Source organism: Chelon labrosus (genome assembly GCF_963514085.1).
Source record: "Chelon labrosus genome assembly, chromosome: 10".
In the NCBI taxonomy this organism is placed as follows: domain Eukaryota; kingdom Metazoa; phylum Chordata; class Actinopteri; order Mugiliformes; family Mugilidae; genus Chelon; species Chelon labrosus.
This window is the reverse complement of record NC_140360.1, coordinates 10336558-10352058: the sequence shown is the minus strand read 5'-3', so window position 1 is coordinate 10352058 and position 15501 is coordinate 10336558. Positions and strand designations below refer to the sequence as shown.

The 15501-nt window shown below is 43.1% G+C and overlaps 1 protein-coding gene across 5 annotated transcripts in view; it reads left to right on the top strand.

Annotated features, from left to right (window-relative positions):
• The first annotated feature begins 544 nt into the window (after nucleotides 1–544).
• The window catches only part of kif1b (kinesin family member 1B), a 55356-nt gene continuing 40399 nt past the window's right edge, over nucleotides 545–15501 (top strand). For 4 of the 5 annotated variants that reach the window (XM_084553826.1, XM_084553824.1, XM_084553828.1 and 1 more), the window contains exons 1-2: nucleotides 545–998; nucleotides 2159–2315. In XM_084553826.1, the coding sequence (XP_084409952.1) occupies nucleotides 2210–2315 (106 nt within the window). In that variant the 5' untranslated portion in view covers nucleotides 545–998; nucleotides 2159–2209. The remainder of the gene's footprint in view (nucleotides 999–2158; nucleotides 2316–15501) is intronic. The other variant, XM_084553825.1, reaches the window with a different exon arrangement.

The window sequence follows — 15501 nt, the reverse complement described above, 5'->3', positions numbered from 1 at the left end:
AAGAAATGGCAATGATGTGTGTGCAAAAACTGTTCCCGGCAACACAAAGTTTTTTTGTTTTTTTTTTGGCAAATGACTAAGCTTAGTCATTCTTCTACTGGTATAGTTATAAACTAATTGATTACATTTGGCAAATGTTCACATTATATTGGCACGGGTTACAACAAAAGTGTAACAGGAACTTTATTTTGAAAAATGAGAATTAAGTCATAGTCTTGAAGCTGTTCACGTTTTTCACACTAAATAAAATAAAAAATTATTTGCACCAAAAACAAAAAAAAAATCAAAGAAACAGTAATGAGAAACAATAAATTTACTGCTGATTTTTATTTATTTTTTTAATCCTGGCAACGAAAATGTGCTTACCTTGGCTACGCTGCGTTAATAAATCCGTTTGTTTTTAATTATAATATTATTGTAGACAATGTGAAGTTTTATCTTCCCATTTTTTTTGCTGAGACAGTCCGCTCCATTCATCTCTAGGCGGCGCTCTTTGCGGTGACCGAGGGTGTTGCGGTGACAGCGGTGCGGGGTAGAAATCCTGCAGTGTAGCGTCACGGTCGATGAACCCCGCCCACTCCCATCTCGTCCCGAATCCGAGCCTTCCCATTCGGCTGTGCGGGGCACTCGTCACCGTCGCCTCTTCGCTCATTGGACAGCCGGCGCGCCCGTCAGCGGCGCTGCGAGGGAGTTGACGTAATCTCTTCGGTAAATCAAGTCCATCTATCAATTCTCCTCCTCGCCTGTGTGCAGGATAGACGTCCGCTTTTTATCCTTACTGGAAGAAAAATAAGAATAATAACAAAAAATAAACCGCTCCAGTGGTTTACAATCAGGAGTCCACCCGGCGGAGGATACCGCTATAATGGGCGTTTTGCACGGAAGAGGACTTTATAGCAGTTTTCGCAGATTCTGATAGAAAACAACACACATCTTGACGCCCGTTAGCTTCCGTTGGTTATCGCCACTGCCCGGTGGTGTTGTCTCGGTCTCCAAACGTAAGTAAAAAATGTTTAAAAAAAAATATATATATAAGTATTTTTGTTAACAGTTCTTGCTTTTTCAGATTTATTTAAATAGCAGTCGGTGGCTAGTTGTCTGTATTAGCTAGCTGTAGACGTGTGTGTCACTGCATCTATACATCGGCCTGGTTCCGATAACAGTCTTAAATATATATAAATATATTAATTTAGCTGAGTATATGTTATTAAAGGTTTACAAAAAAGCACATTGTTTAATGTTGGACAGCTGTTTCCGTCCAGACAGAGTGTAGGATAGTTCCGTCTCATGATCAGTGCATCGTAGCTTAACGCTAGCTTACATTATAAATACATATATGCATAACAGTTGTTGTTTAAAGCTTCGCAGCTTTTTTGGGGGGTTTAATATCAAATGCTTTTGATCGTCCTGTTCAGGGTAAACGTGAACAATGTGTCCAGCCTGTGCTGCTAAAATAAGCATGTTAACTCCTCCCTGCGCTGTTCCACAACATGCAGCGGCTGGGAGGATTAGCCTACTTCTCAGCATCGGCGAATTTAATATCGTTTTAAAAAAACAAATAAAAAAAACTAAAACGGGAATTAAAGCTGATCATGTCTGGAGAGAATGAGCACTGCTGGATGGAGCAGACGGGCTCGGCTAGCCCACAGCAAATAAGGGTAGATAGAATTTCATGGGCGTATGCTTCTGCAAGTATGGCTGACTGCAAGGACATGGAAAAACATGAGATATTTAGGCTGGGTGTGTGCATGTGTACCTTAAATGGACTGTAAACACACTGGAAAGTTGTATTATAATTCATCAAATCACTGAGTCATTCATAAATCACATTTATAATATTATTTTTTTGTGTTTGGTTGAAGCATATTGCAGATATGCTGTAGGTTTCTCAATTAAATGCATGCCATTTTACTGTTAATGTTCCGTCAGCTGCTGTTTACTAAATATTAAAGCCTCCCAGTGGCTTTGGTCAGCCATGTTTGATGTAGGATGTTATGACTGGAAATTGGGAGGGGGGTTCACTCTTCTGGTGTTTAATAAATAGCTTCTGCTCAACTGCATTCTCGCTGTTTGTGTTATTGTGCTGGAGGAAACAAACACAAGTCAGGCTTCATTTATTTAACATCAGGTGTGTTTTTTTTTTCTGTTTTGCTCTTAGGAAGGATATACAAGGAATCTTGCTGGGAGACTTGTGTCTTAAACCGCAAACATGTCTGGGGCGTCTGTAAAAGTCGCTGTCCGAGTCCGGCCCTTCAACTCCAGGGAGACGAGCAAGGACTCAAAATGCATCATTCAGATGCAGGGCAACACTACAAGTAAGTAACCCGCTTGCGTGCACACGAGATCGCCCGCATAAACCCGAACGCTGGTATCTTAAATGTATGCAGGTCTTTCTGCTGAGGAAAGTTTGAGCGTTTTCCCACGTGGCCCTTCCTTTAGGGGTCTTAGCGAAGAACAGTAGAACGGGCAAACTGAATGGTGGACGGTTGGGGACAAACAGCCCCCGAGAGAGAATAAAAGGCTTACAGAGTGAAATTCCTCCTCCTCTGAAGGGGCCTGCATGCCAGAGGATTGTCTGTGTGAGAAGCACTCACTTGGTTCACGCTGGGAGACCCAGGGGTCGTCACACAGCTTGGCCTGCCAACACCCCCCGATTCCTTTAGGCTTTTATCGCACAGTCAGTGTGTAATAATGAGTATCTGTATCCGTTGGTTTGAAGTATACGACTGTGTTATCTCTGTGTGTACACAAACAGTTTGTGAAGAGCTTGTCAGAGGCGTATAAAATGTTGAGGGTTAAAGTGATTAATTTACAAACTAGGTTTAAGCTGACTGCTTGAAAAAAGTCCTTATGTTTATGTTGAGGCATAATAACTCAACGTACCTTTCGTCAAACATATTGAACTGTACCTGCAGAATCAACGAGGATGTAAAATGATAAACAAGGGCAGAGCAGGAAAAGGTAGCCTGAGTATGTGGACTGACTTCATGTGATTCAACTGGCCGACTCGTGACTGTGAGTCATCAGAATAAATGAAGTGTTAGCTACTTCCTTGCTCTATGCCCTACGTCTCGTTTCAGCTGGCAGATGAACACAGCCTCCTTGACTTCAGCATGGAAACATTTAATGACTTGGTAACAAGACGGCATATGACAGCAGAAACCTGTTCTGCCACCAGCCACTCTTATTTTCCCCCCAAGTCTTGTCTGTCAGTCTTATCGGCCTCATTAGACTAAGCCTATATGAATCTTCCATAAGATCAAGTGCCCCTACCAGTTACGGCTCGCTTGCCCTTCATCTCCGACACTCTACCAAAGAGAGGCTTTGTGTCAAATCCCTACTACTTTTACTCCATATCCTTGAGTTTTCATTATGCCAATGTCACTGGAAGGAGGTGGAGGGTGACTCGTGGTTCGTAGCAGAACTGCAGTGGAATATGCAGTGTTTTTTTTGGGGGGGGGGGGTTAGTCAGCGAGTGTGTGAGCAAGGGAGAGGAGTAGGCTGCAGCACTGCCTACTCTACCTCCTATCACATGGGCAGATTGCAGAGCAGAAAGGGAGTCTGGCAGGCGGCCATACTTTCCCTTCATCGGGACTTCATTGCAGATGGTATGCTGAGAATGCTGTCTTATTAGGATGCTGAGAGGTAGTGGCTCAAACATACACGGGTTCGTGCGGTTCAGAATATTTGACATGCAGTTTGCAGATTTGACCTTTCTGTTGGAAGCGGTCGCTGGGTTTCCTCACACTCTCTGCATCGTGATTTATGAGGGGGTCTAAGGCTACATGTATTTGTCCCAAACCGTTCGGTATGCACGTCTGGTTCAGTGCGCTCCTTTGAGCCAACGAATTGCTCGAAGGAGCCTATCATGACTTGCACTCTTCGGACAAACACTCCTTTGCAGGAGCTCCACCTGGAACCTTTAGGCAGCCCACCAGTTGTCCATCAGTTGTAGCATATTAGCAGGGTTAGCCTTGAATGCGTAACTCCAACTACACACTGAGTTTGAGTTTTTTGTTGGCCTTTCTGCATGGCTGGTGTTAACCAAGAGGTAGAAATTCAGTGTTAACATGTAAATTTAAGCTAAAATAACACTTTTGCCAATATTTAGTTCAGTATACTGCTTGAATCAGTCATGAGAGTGCTAAGCAAACCCAGCGTATGCAAGCTGTGCATTTCAATTCATTTTCTGGGGCGTGTTAGGTGTTTGCAAGCATTTTTTTTGACGGGACTGAAAGCTGCCTGACGGAAACGGGATGTTTTATGGAGCTGCTCGGTCAGCTTCGTAGGTGTTCGGCAGATGTGCGCGCGAGGCCGCGACACTCCCCTTATTGTTGTGTCTCGCTCAAGGGCGTATGTGTGTCCCATCTGTGTGCGCCTGTCCACACAGCACAGCGAAAGACAGAGCTCGGGGTCAAGTGCAGGATATGCTATCCCTCTCCCCGTCTCCTTTTCACCATGCATGGAGGGTTGTCAAGGATAGGGTGCAGGCAGAGGGGCAGCAAATTGATTATCCAGTGTGCAGGAAATGTGTCCAAGGGCCTCTGCAGGCGGGCTCGAAATACGCAAAGGCCTCTTTCAGTAAAAGCTCTTATACATACCAGAGCTAATGTAATTATAAAGGGGTGACGTGATGGCTTGTTGCATTGAGTCGTGTTGGTGCTAGATACGTGTTGAATAACTCCAGGACACGCAAATCCTGCCAACATTTGGGTTCTGATGAGTTCTTCACATCGGTCTCTGTCTTGTTATGTAACCTGCGTGTTACGTTCCCCTTCTTTCCTTCATTCAGTGAGCAGCCACACATGTACAGTGTGTGAGACCAAAGATGGTTGATAGTTCTTGCACAGCACACAAAGACAGTTGCAATTCGTTATTCCACTGGGGGAGATTTTTCGCCGTTGGAACTGGTGTTTGTAATGCCTTATCGGTTAATAGCTTAGCTTAACCGTGTTTTCAAAGACTGACTGTCATACTATATTATCCTCTAAGCTAAGAGTAAACTAACCGACGGATTGATAGAGCAAACAGAAGGTCACCACATCAATTAAACCTTCACCTTTCAGATACAATTCTGCCGAGTGTACTCCTAGCACGAGCTAAGTGGATGGTGACCTTAGAAAAAACCCCACAGGGAGGAACAGGCCCAGCTCCGGTTACACACACAAGAGGAGCGTATAACCACAGCAAAAATAAAAAATAAAAAAACGAGCCCATCTCTTATGAAAGAATTGTTTTCATTGAAGAGAACCGTGGTAGGACAAGTGGGGAGTAAAGGCCGCATTACGCTTTATTTTAATCGTCTCCCTAAGTCTGTGAGGGGTCTGCGTGAACCGTGTGTCGTGTGTGAAGACCAACATCAGACTCTACATACTGCACGAATTTCAGGAGCGCCTAATAAAATGTATCTTTGTATTTCCACGCCTTTTATATGTTATTATTAAAAGACTAAACTCTGGCACACCTCAGGAATACTTACTGATCTGGTGTTACAGCCCAAGCCAAAAAACACAAAGTCACAGCGAAGCCTTTCTGAAACAACCACTGCAGACCTGTGTTTCTGTGTTCGTAGTAGCATAATGACAACACATCTTTTTGTCAGACTTGCGGGCGCATGCTTAAAGTTGACATGGATGTGGAAGCCACGACTAGGCCTCAGGATGGGGGAACTGGTAGAAGGATGGTCATCCTTCTTCCGAACCCTGTGCAGACTGATTGACCTGATTAAGACCAGTAATCTCCTGGCTTTCCTCAGGTCGCCACGCCCTGTCGCCGTAATCCCTTTGACCCTAGGTGTAGGTGTGCACACATACCCACAATACATCCCTCATCTCCTCACGTCCAGATACGTTCTGCAGCGACACATGCATGTTCTACTTACAGAGCAGACCCACACATCGCAGACTGACCTCCTAATGAGGAGGCAGGACAAGCAGATGTCTCGTGTATGTTATCAGCTTTTGTTGTGTCACTGACCTGTCGGCTCACCCAGTTTTCAGCAGGCCGACCTGGAACAGCTGTATAATAGAAAGTGACACAGTTAACTTGGATTCACGCTTCTGCCCCTACTACAAAGCCTGACGCGCCCCTTCTCAGAAATGCAACTACACGTCGCTTGAAACACGGATTAAACAACTCTTATTTGGTCCTAATTTCATTTCCTAGTGTATGTCTCTTAGTGGATTAAAAAATGCACAAGCTTCACCCTCTCTCACCCTTCTATATACGCCATCTACTCTGGTGTCTTTTCTCTTTTCTGCATTGCAGTGATTTCAGTAAAAGTAACAGTTGTTCAGCATTTATTAGCCCCAACTCCGGCATGAGCTGCTCAGTTCCAGTTGCCATTGTTTTAAGAAAGTATAGGCTCTCTGTGAGTTTCCTCGAGTAACAAATCAAATAAAGTTTATTCTGACAAGATTGCTGTGTTTGCAAAGAGAGAAAGGCAATGTTTCTTTGGGCGGTTCAAAGCTTGAAAGTCCACTTCTGGCTTCATATTATTCTTAAGAAACGAGTAAACAATTCTTATGATTCTTATGGTAGAGCATTACTGGCATTTCTGATAGTTATTTCACATAAATGACAAAAATGCATTTATTTTTTTATTTTATTTTTGAGGTACATACCAAAGCATGGATTATGAGCACCGTTAGACTTGTAGATAGTGTGCCTCATGCTTCTACTGCTGTCATATGTTCTGTTCTATGTTGTGCAGTCAAAGCACAAACATCTTAAACGAATAAATAAAAGCATCTCTTCTTGTTCTCTTTCGTAACATCATGTGCTCTGGCTTGCTTTGCCTCACAATGTTCAGCCTCGGGTTTCTTCCCCCGATACCCTTAAAGGTTTTTGGCGTCAGTGTCTCGAGTTGTTGTTGTTGAATGCGTCTGAGGTTTGGCAGTTATTGAATTTGAATAGTAGACAGTCATTAGGTTTGGGAGAGGATTTATGTGGACAGGGTCAGCGTGCATGTCTGAATGAATGCTGAGTAAGTTGCCACATTATTTAATTTGGATGTGAAGCCTCAGTATGAAAAGTTTTTTTTTTTTTGATGATCGTATCAGATTTTCTAAATGATTGGAATCCGAACATGAGACGGGCAAAAATGTCTGTGTTGGTGTTTACTGACCTTCAAAATCAAATGCCACCATTATTATTTAAATTGCGACTCCACAGGACCATGATGACCTTTTCCCATTAGTGCTGAATCATTGTTTCATTAATAAGTGTTTTGAAATGAATAAGAAACCACAGAATGGCACTTTACATTGGGGATAGGCTGAATGCTGGAATGCACTTGATGTGGCAGAGGTCATCGGGGGGGGGGGGAGTGATAAATGCCTTCTCGTAATAAAGTGGTTTCAGCTTTGTGGCCAACCAGGCCACTTGTGGTTTTCACACCACAACTTCTGTTGACCTTTTACCATCTGCTGCTTAAACCTTTGAGTCTTGTTCCCTCTTATTAGTTTTGTTGTTTGTTTGTTTTGTTACACAGGATCTCAAATAGCATACCAGCTACAGGTGTATACACTCATATGGCAAAACATTAGGAACACTAGTGAAAATGTTCAGTTTATGTTGAAACGGCATCAGAAAGGTGATGATTCAACTGGATGATCATTTTGGAGGATGTGGTGTTGTTTAGATTGAATTAAAAGGGTTTCTGTTATTTAGCCTAGCCCACTGACTAAAATGGGGTTGTCAAAATAATAGGAACATGTCTTGGTACAATACAGTGTAACAGTACTGCAAAGCACAGCCTCCAAAATGAAGACACAGTTGAATTAACAGCGCTCGCTCTCTTTTATGTTAAATGCTCTGTACCGTAACTTCTCTGAATCTAAGATTTAGTGCAGGACTGTTGTTTTCAAATGCATTCGTTTTCACTGTCTAATGACCATATGCGCAGTAGTCATTCTATACCCATGCTATGTGAATTATTTCTTTCCTTTCCTAAAATGTGTTCCCCCTCCTCGTTTTCGAGCTCCCTCCATCCAGCTTGTGATCGTGTTTGGCGGCCTCTGCGTGAGTCTTTTGCAGAAATTGTGTGATATTAGAGGAGCTGACTCGGAGATGGGGGGGGGGGAGGGGGGACGTGAACGCAGCCATGGCAGCAGGGAGAGTGAAAGTCGTGCATGAGCGCTATTCACGTGTAGGGCAGCGTGAGGCAGCATTCGCGTACAGTCGTCCAGCAGCGAGGGATGACGGGATTTTTAGTCATTCGCCGCGATGTAGGCTGGCAAATGCATTAGATTCATGCAGCTGGGCTGAAACTAAACGAAAGGCAAAGCAATTACAGTGTATGTAGTATCTGTCAATGTGTAATCATCGTTCAGAGCGTGTGCCCCCACAGCCGAAATATGGCTTGCGTTTCCATTTTAATGTTTACATACATAAAAGCGGCATGAAAAGGAGCCAACGTTGACAGAACATGAAAGAACCTGCCATCGTTCTTGTGACTCATAGATGTCAAGATCTGGGATCTGCGGAGGCCATATCATCAGCCTCCTTGTTCTTCTTATCTCTAAAGATAGCTCTTTATGACTCTGACTGTATGTTTGGACTTGTTGTCTTCCTGATGGCATTGCATGATTGATAAGAATGTAAACAATAAAGCTTTTACAGGGCACTGTATATACACTTCTCAGATACAGCAGTTTAATGTCCTGTGTTCCTGTGCAGCTGCTCTCTTATTTAGACCTACAGTACGTGGCTGGGCATATATTTTTATACTGTGAATTTATAGTAGAACATAAATCTCTCCACATCTCCTCTTCGAATCAGGTTACTCTCACAGCAGCCCACGTCCGACACCATTCATCTCCTGTCTTGAGGATAAAAGCAGGGGCTAAAAAGCAGATAATGGCATGTTTGTGTTAATGCCGTGGCACTCCTGGCTTGCTCCTCTCACCTACTCTTCGCTTCACTGCTTAAGTTGGATGAAATGGCTGGACTTTCCCACATTCAAGGGAATGAATGTGTTTAGTTTTTTTTTTTTTTTTTTTTAGTTTTTGTGCCCTCACCGACACTGCTTCTCTTTCCAGACTGTATTGTTTGGTTTCCTCCCACAGTCTTGAGGGCTGAATTCAGAGGGCACACCGGAGAGCTTTGCAGTCCAGGCACGGGTAGCTTGTTGGTGGGCACGATGCTCACTTTGTATTATTCATGAGTAAGAATTGGTGGGGGTGGGGGTTGGCGGTATAATATTTTTTTTTAAACCCTAATTAATAAGACTGAATGGCTGACCCTTGATTGGTTTGGCTACTGGAATCCTCTGATACTCCACAGTGGAGCCATCGTACACACATAAATGCGTAGATATGCATGCGTCATTTCCACCCCCCACAGAGAAAACATTAAAATAATTGAGACAAAGGTCAGTGCTAACCCTCAATTATTTCTTGCATCACAAACCAAGTGATGCAGCTTAATCTGTTTTGTTTTTCTCAAAGCTTTGCATTGAGGAAACAGATGAATGTGCCCGGTCTGTGTTCACGATGTCATGATGCTTACACAAAGCCAGAATGCATTTAGAAGGCGACTTTGATTGTTGAGTGGAGGCTAGTTGAGGAAATCCAGGTCACTGCTCTGTAAAATGGGTGCCCGTTTGAGCAGTGAATGTAAGGGTCTCTGTACTTCCCTTGTCTGCACAGCCTGGTCTAGACTCCTCTTCCCACTCTGCTTGGATCATATGACGATATGTGTGTTGTTTTGAGACGACGTTAAATCGTATTCAAGGTTTTGAAAAAGTTATTGTTCCTCTATACATTTAGTTTTCTAATTTATTTCTCCATAGCAAGCAATAGCAGATATTTGGAAAGCTTTTTAGGACAAGGCACTAATTAATTAAAAAGTTGGAATCGGTGTCTCTGGTGTGGCTGAGAAGTTTTATTACTTGATATTTTCTTTCTCTTTCCCCATAGTTTTGATTAGAATCGTTAATTCCCCTTTGTAAAACCCAAATTTCCTTTTATAGTTTTTGCAGACCTTCACCCCTAAACCTGATTGTGACAACGCTGACCCAGGTTATATTCAGCCGTCAATACATTAAGTGCTATTTTTAAATTGAAATATACCATACTCATCTAAAGCTGAGGTGGTGTTGCTGCACTTCTGACCTTTGGGGCAGCACCTGCACAGAGGAGAATATAGTCCTTGGACCTGATCCACGAGACACATTGCTTCTTTGAGCTGTGTAAATTACAGTCACTTAGGATCCTGTAACATTTTGTTAACGCTAACGCTTGAAGAAACGACCACGTTAGATGAGCTGTACAGAATTGAAATAGACCTGCAAGGAAATACTCTTGGAAGCTTTTATATTTAGATTTCTTGTTATTTCATTATTCGTTATTTGATTTCATTCCAGTTCCGTGTGCTGTGTGAGCTTAAACCTCCATGTAATCACCTGAGAGGCTGTCTGGTATCCCTCTCTTTGTTGTAGTTCTGTTTGTTTAGCTTCTGAATGGAGTCCTGCTGGCTTTGCATGTTTTCTCTGTCTGGTGGCTTCTAGAAGCGTCTCTTTAGTCTCTGTTGTCCTGGACGCGGTGAGTCAGTGTGAGCTGCTAATATCAAAAGGCACTCAGAGCCCTGGCTAGCTGTCGGTGTCTGTGGGCTGGAAGCAATGTATGGTTTGGCTATGAGTTCAGCGGAAAGGTTGGGCGGTTGAAATCTGTCCATTCCTTCCTGTCACTGACAGTCTGTCGGCATGCGAAGCACTAAGTGCCATCTGCTGCTGTATAAATAGACAGTAGTCAGAGCTGGAACAGCTGGCACATAGGCCACGACTGAAGCTGCTTTCTAGCTAAACAGGCAACCCCACCTATAATCACTTTTATGTATTTATATTCGTGAGTTTGGTTTTGCCTTTTTTGTCCCAACGAAGTTGGTAAATTACAACGAAACTCAGATTCTCTGATTATGAGACAAAATAATTTTTGTGTGTACCTGCACTTAAATGCGTTTATGTCAGATTTCAGATGATTTCAGGTATTATTATTATTATTTATTTTTTTAAATGTCACGTTCATAGGAAACACCTGCTGTTGTATTGGGGCAAGGCTTTTTTCCAGATGCCTCTACATCCGTCCCCTCTACGTTTTGTGTCTTCTCATTGGACCGTTACTCGAAATGCGCTGAAGAAATCCGCTTAAGTTTGGTCGGAATTAAATGTGCTTGCCGACCAGCTGGAGATTTTTATTACATTGCATGTAAACACACACTCGGATTTCCTCTTTAGATCAAGTTTCATTAAGATAACCATGTAATTTGTTAATTCCAAATAGGGTTCTCTCTTTTTTTTTTTTTAATAAATACAGTAAAATATAATTTTCTTGCAGTCTTATTGTTTTTAACATACAGTTTACATTTAGCTGACTTTGGCCCCTTCCAAATGAAAACATTGAAAGTTTCTTTTTCTGAATGTGGCTGCCCCCTTTTTTTTTTTTCTAAAAAGGAGATGGGGTAAGGCAGTGTGAAAAGGGTCATTGTGACGGAGGGGACTGGGCACATAAAGCCTTGTCATAACAGATTACCTAATGTGTTTTGCAGACTCTGTTGTCAACTGCAGTACCCTGCATTCAGGGCTTTGTTCTGGTGTCTTCCTGTGCTTTTTTTCCCCCCCCTCATCTCCTTTCACCCAGAAGGAAAAGAAAAATGACGTGATCAGCCTTCTGAGTAGAGCGGTTTTGCTTTGTGCCTTCCTTTTACAGTTTCAGTCATGATGTAGGCCTCTATTTACAAACCATCTGATAAACAGAAAATGTGAGCTCTTCACATGAATAGAAAGTTTGCTGTCTGATATGGATTATAGTTTGAAGGGTCATGTTCCCGTGGCGAGACAAACTCATCTGCCTCCCTGGAAAGTTCCAGTGTTTTTGGCAGGAGTGCCCCTCAGACGAGGACTGGATTGCTGTGTGGGTATTCTTTAATTAAAGGCCACATGGCATCTCCCTGACCAGCCGTGAAAGTGAACTTTATCCAAGAGGGTAATCAAGATACCACATGTTGGTTTCTGTTTTGGAGATGTTGTATGTCCTGTGTTGTGGCTGCAAGAAGCTCAGCTGTTTGTCAAATGTGCACAGCAGTGCTCAGACACTACTTTTAGCCCTCAGCTTTGAGATGCAGCCAAGTGACAACTCTGTCACCTGTGCTGCAGCCCTGGTAACCGAACCATCACACACACACACACACACTCTCTCTCTTCTAAAGGCACTGGATACAGCATGCAGAGTATTTATGCAGCCACCTCAGCATGTACCACATCCAGTCTTTATTTAAGACTGAACAACCATGTTAGCATTACTGTGGCCCTGCTCACACCATGTTAGCAGCTGCTTTGCTTCCCTATTCATGCACGAGCCGTGACACAGGTGGGCGTTTGTAAAAAGCCGTATGTAGAGAGCTCTGGAGTTTTTAACTGAACAATTTCTCTCTTGATCAGAGGGGGCATGCCAGTTTATCAGCCTGCATTTACATCCTGTATATACAGTATACAGTGCGTTTTATTCGTACAACACCTGCCACTTTATGGCACATAAAATACCTGTGGATGGAGCCTCCTTCGAGTGTCTGTGATTCGTACTTGTGTCCCTTTCCTTTAGCTAAACCTCTTTGTTGGCATTATTCACCCTCTCGTGAAGATTCTCAGTCGTTCAGAGAATCGCAGATAAAACAAAGAAATCTGGACTTGTTGGAGTCGTTTGAAAGACAGTTCACCACTCATCCAAGTGGCTTCTTCAGCTCAATACTCAATTGTAATCACTCTCTCATCTGCCCGCTGCCTCTCTCTGCAAATAGACAATCAGCGATATGGATAGTGCTGTACGAGAGGAGGGCGTTAAAGAGGTTCATAGCTCATTAGGCTCAACCATTACATTAGCATTTGTTTGTAGCTTCTTCTATAAGAACTGCCCTTGTGGATTTAGTTGCAGTCACAGGGATAAAATGCGTCGCAGTTGTCAACTCGAGGAAAGTTTTAGTCTGTGTGAGGAGCCCCGCCCTTGAGTAAAAAGACAGCGCTGACGCAAAGAGTGCCACTCACATTGGTTCTTGCTTTTCCTTTCATGTCTGCATTACACTCCCATTTATCCGATTAAATTATTGATCGGCACTGATGTTCACGCTTCGATCCAGCCCAATATTTCCAGAAGAGATGCGCCCTTTAGGCATTGGGAACCAAACGTGACCGCGCAATGGTGTTGAATTTTAAACAGTTAAATTAATTATTACAAGATCAGAAAATATTCAGTAGTGGTGGATTATTGAGAGGCTTAGTAGGAGAATATGTTTTTAAACTACTTGACAGTCTCTTTTCTTTTACTGAAATTCATCGTATGCACGTTTGGTTCGGCTGGTGCCATCATCATTTTCATTTGGTGGAAAATGTTGCTAATCTTGTGAGTAATTTAAATGTTATGAATTAAATGATTGATATAATGTTATTCAGATGTGAACTATTACATCACGCCGCTGCCCATATGCGCACACACCCTGGGGATGCTATTAAAATTCCTCAGGCTTGCTGACAGAAGCACATGCTGTAATTATAAGTCTGCACATACTGTATATTTTTTTCTCTGTCTGCTTTCGTTTAGATAGTTTGTTTTCGTTTTCGAGGTTTACATATGCATCTATTTAATGCCCTCACCCCTTTCCTGTGGTCCCAGATTGATCGACTTGGACTAACAGCTAGCAGGCTCCTTTGAGGGTTACTGGAAGAGGCAGATACGTTCAGCCATTTTAGTCTCTGCTCGTCTGCTCGTCTCACGTGAAAGGGGCTAGCTTTTAGTCCCCATCTGGTGCTCGGGGACCTTCTAACAACCTAATTATTGAGGGGTGTCTTTTCCTTTCCTGGTTGGATTATAAGGCCCCCTATGTTGAACACTGTAGCACAAAATGTCTGCCAGCTACAGCCAACTGAGTGATGTTCTTTAGATAGCAGGATGTGGTTAGTTTACTGATTTCCAGCCTGCCTTGAAATAGAGAGCCCCCGTAGAGTGCTAGCATCCTATTAGTCCGTCGTTGTTCGGAACAGGAAGTGAAAATGCAGAGCTGTGGCATTTTGGAAAAATGAACATTTGATTTGTCCTCATGTACCACCCAGTAGCTCGAGTCGTGTCTCCCCCGTCGTCCCCAACACAGATTTGCATGTTTATGTAATGGATGTCTAGTGCTATTTGATGGCCTCGTGATTACACAGTATGTTTGCCCTCACTGCTTTACCCGTGGACCTTTAGTATTTCCGTGTATGCGTCAAATCAGTGCTGGATTTAATTTAATTTATTGCTCTTAGAATTTCCATTTGCAAACCAAGTAAAAGGTTTTTGTGCAGTAAAAGTTGTTTCTTCACACGTCTTACGGGGTCTGACATAATAAGTAGCTTAATGTCTTCGTTACAAATCCGAAAGCTTTCTCAGAATGTGCCCCTCCGCCTGTTTCCTGAAGGATTTAAAATCTGGAAATCAAGTGTTTGACGAACGGTTGTAATTGTCCATAAACCTGCATTTTAAGTAACTACATCCTTTTATAGAGAGAAGTCGTGGGTAACGCTTGAGATGAGAGAAGAGGGAGCGCAATGTGCCGCATCCTCCCCTTCTGTGCCAAGTTGAAGTTGTTATGGCAACCAGAATCTGGTCCCTGTACCTGTTGCCATGGTTGGGGAGAGACAGAGTGATGACGTTGTTTATGAGGCAGCAGAATGCATCTGCCGTTTCAAGTGCAGGATGTGACTCTGGGTTTGAATGTTTACTGCATGTATGTGTGAATCAGAGGAGTTTCCTATTTGACTCGTGGGTCTGTCAGGTGTGATGAAAAGGTGACGGCATAGAAAATCAGCTGTTACTTGTACTGACATAAAATAGGTGAGTCATGCTTGGATGTGTGGCGCACTGCTCCTACTTAAGCCAAGACGGCAGAGATGAAGCTTTCTTTTAAATTCAGCAATTTGAAGCATCCAAAATGTCTGGATGCAATTTGAGAAGCAATTAGATTTCACGTACACGTAACCGTCGTCACCGTTGTCCTTTCCCAGGCTCAGACGGGAACAGCGGTCACAGCTCTATTTGTTGGGTAAATCGTGCATCCTTGCCCCTTGCTTTTATTAGAGACCCACTCTTGTGACGCACCGAGAAGACTGCATAAGTGGAGCCACTATCTGTTCTCTGAGCAATAGCGTGGGTATTTGATTGAGACGACACAAGCGTGATTCACCTCGGATACTTTTTTGTTTTTTTTTTACACCGCAAAATCCATCCTAGTCTCTGGTGAGAGTCCAAGAACAAACGTGGGCAGTTGACAGACTTGAAGATTAGAAAGCTCACGTCATACCTTGTGTCTTGCTTGAACAGCTGTGATTCCCTGTAAGGCTAATTTGTCACCATCAGTGTGCTGGCCTCTAATGGGCATCTCACTGCTCAAATGCCCCACATGTGGTGCTGGCTCTGTTTTTTTAAATACTGCTCAGTTCCCTCATTGACACTGTATCAGAGCTGCTTAGGCTGCTTC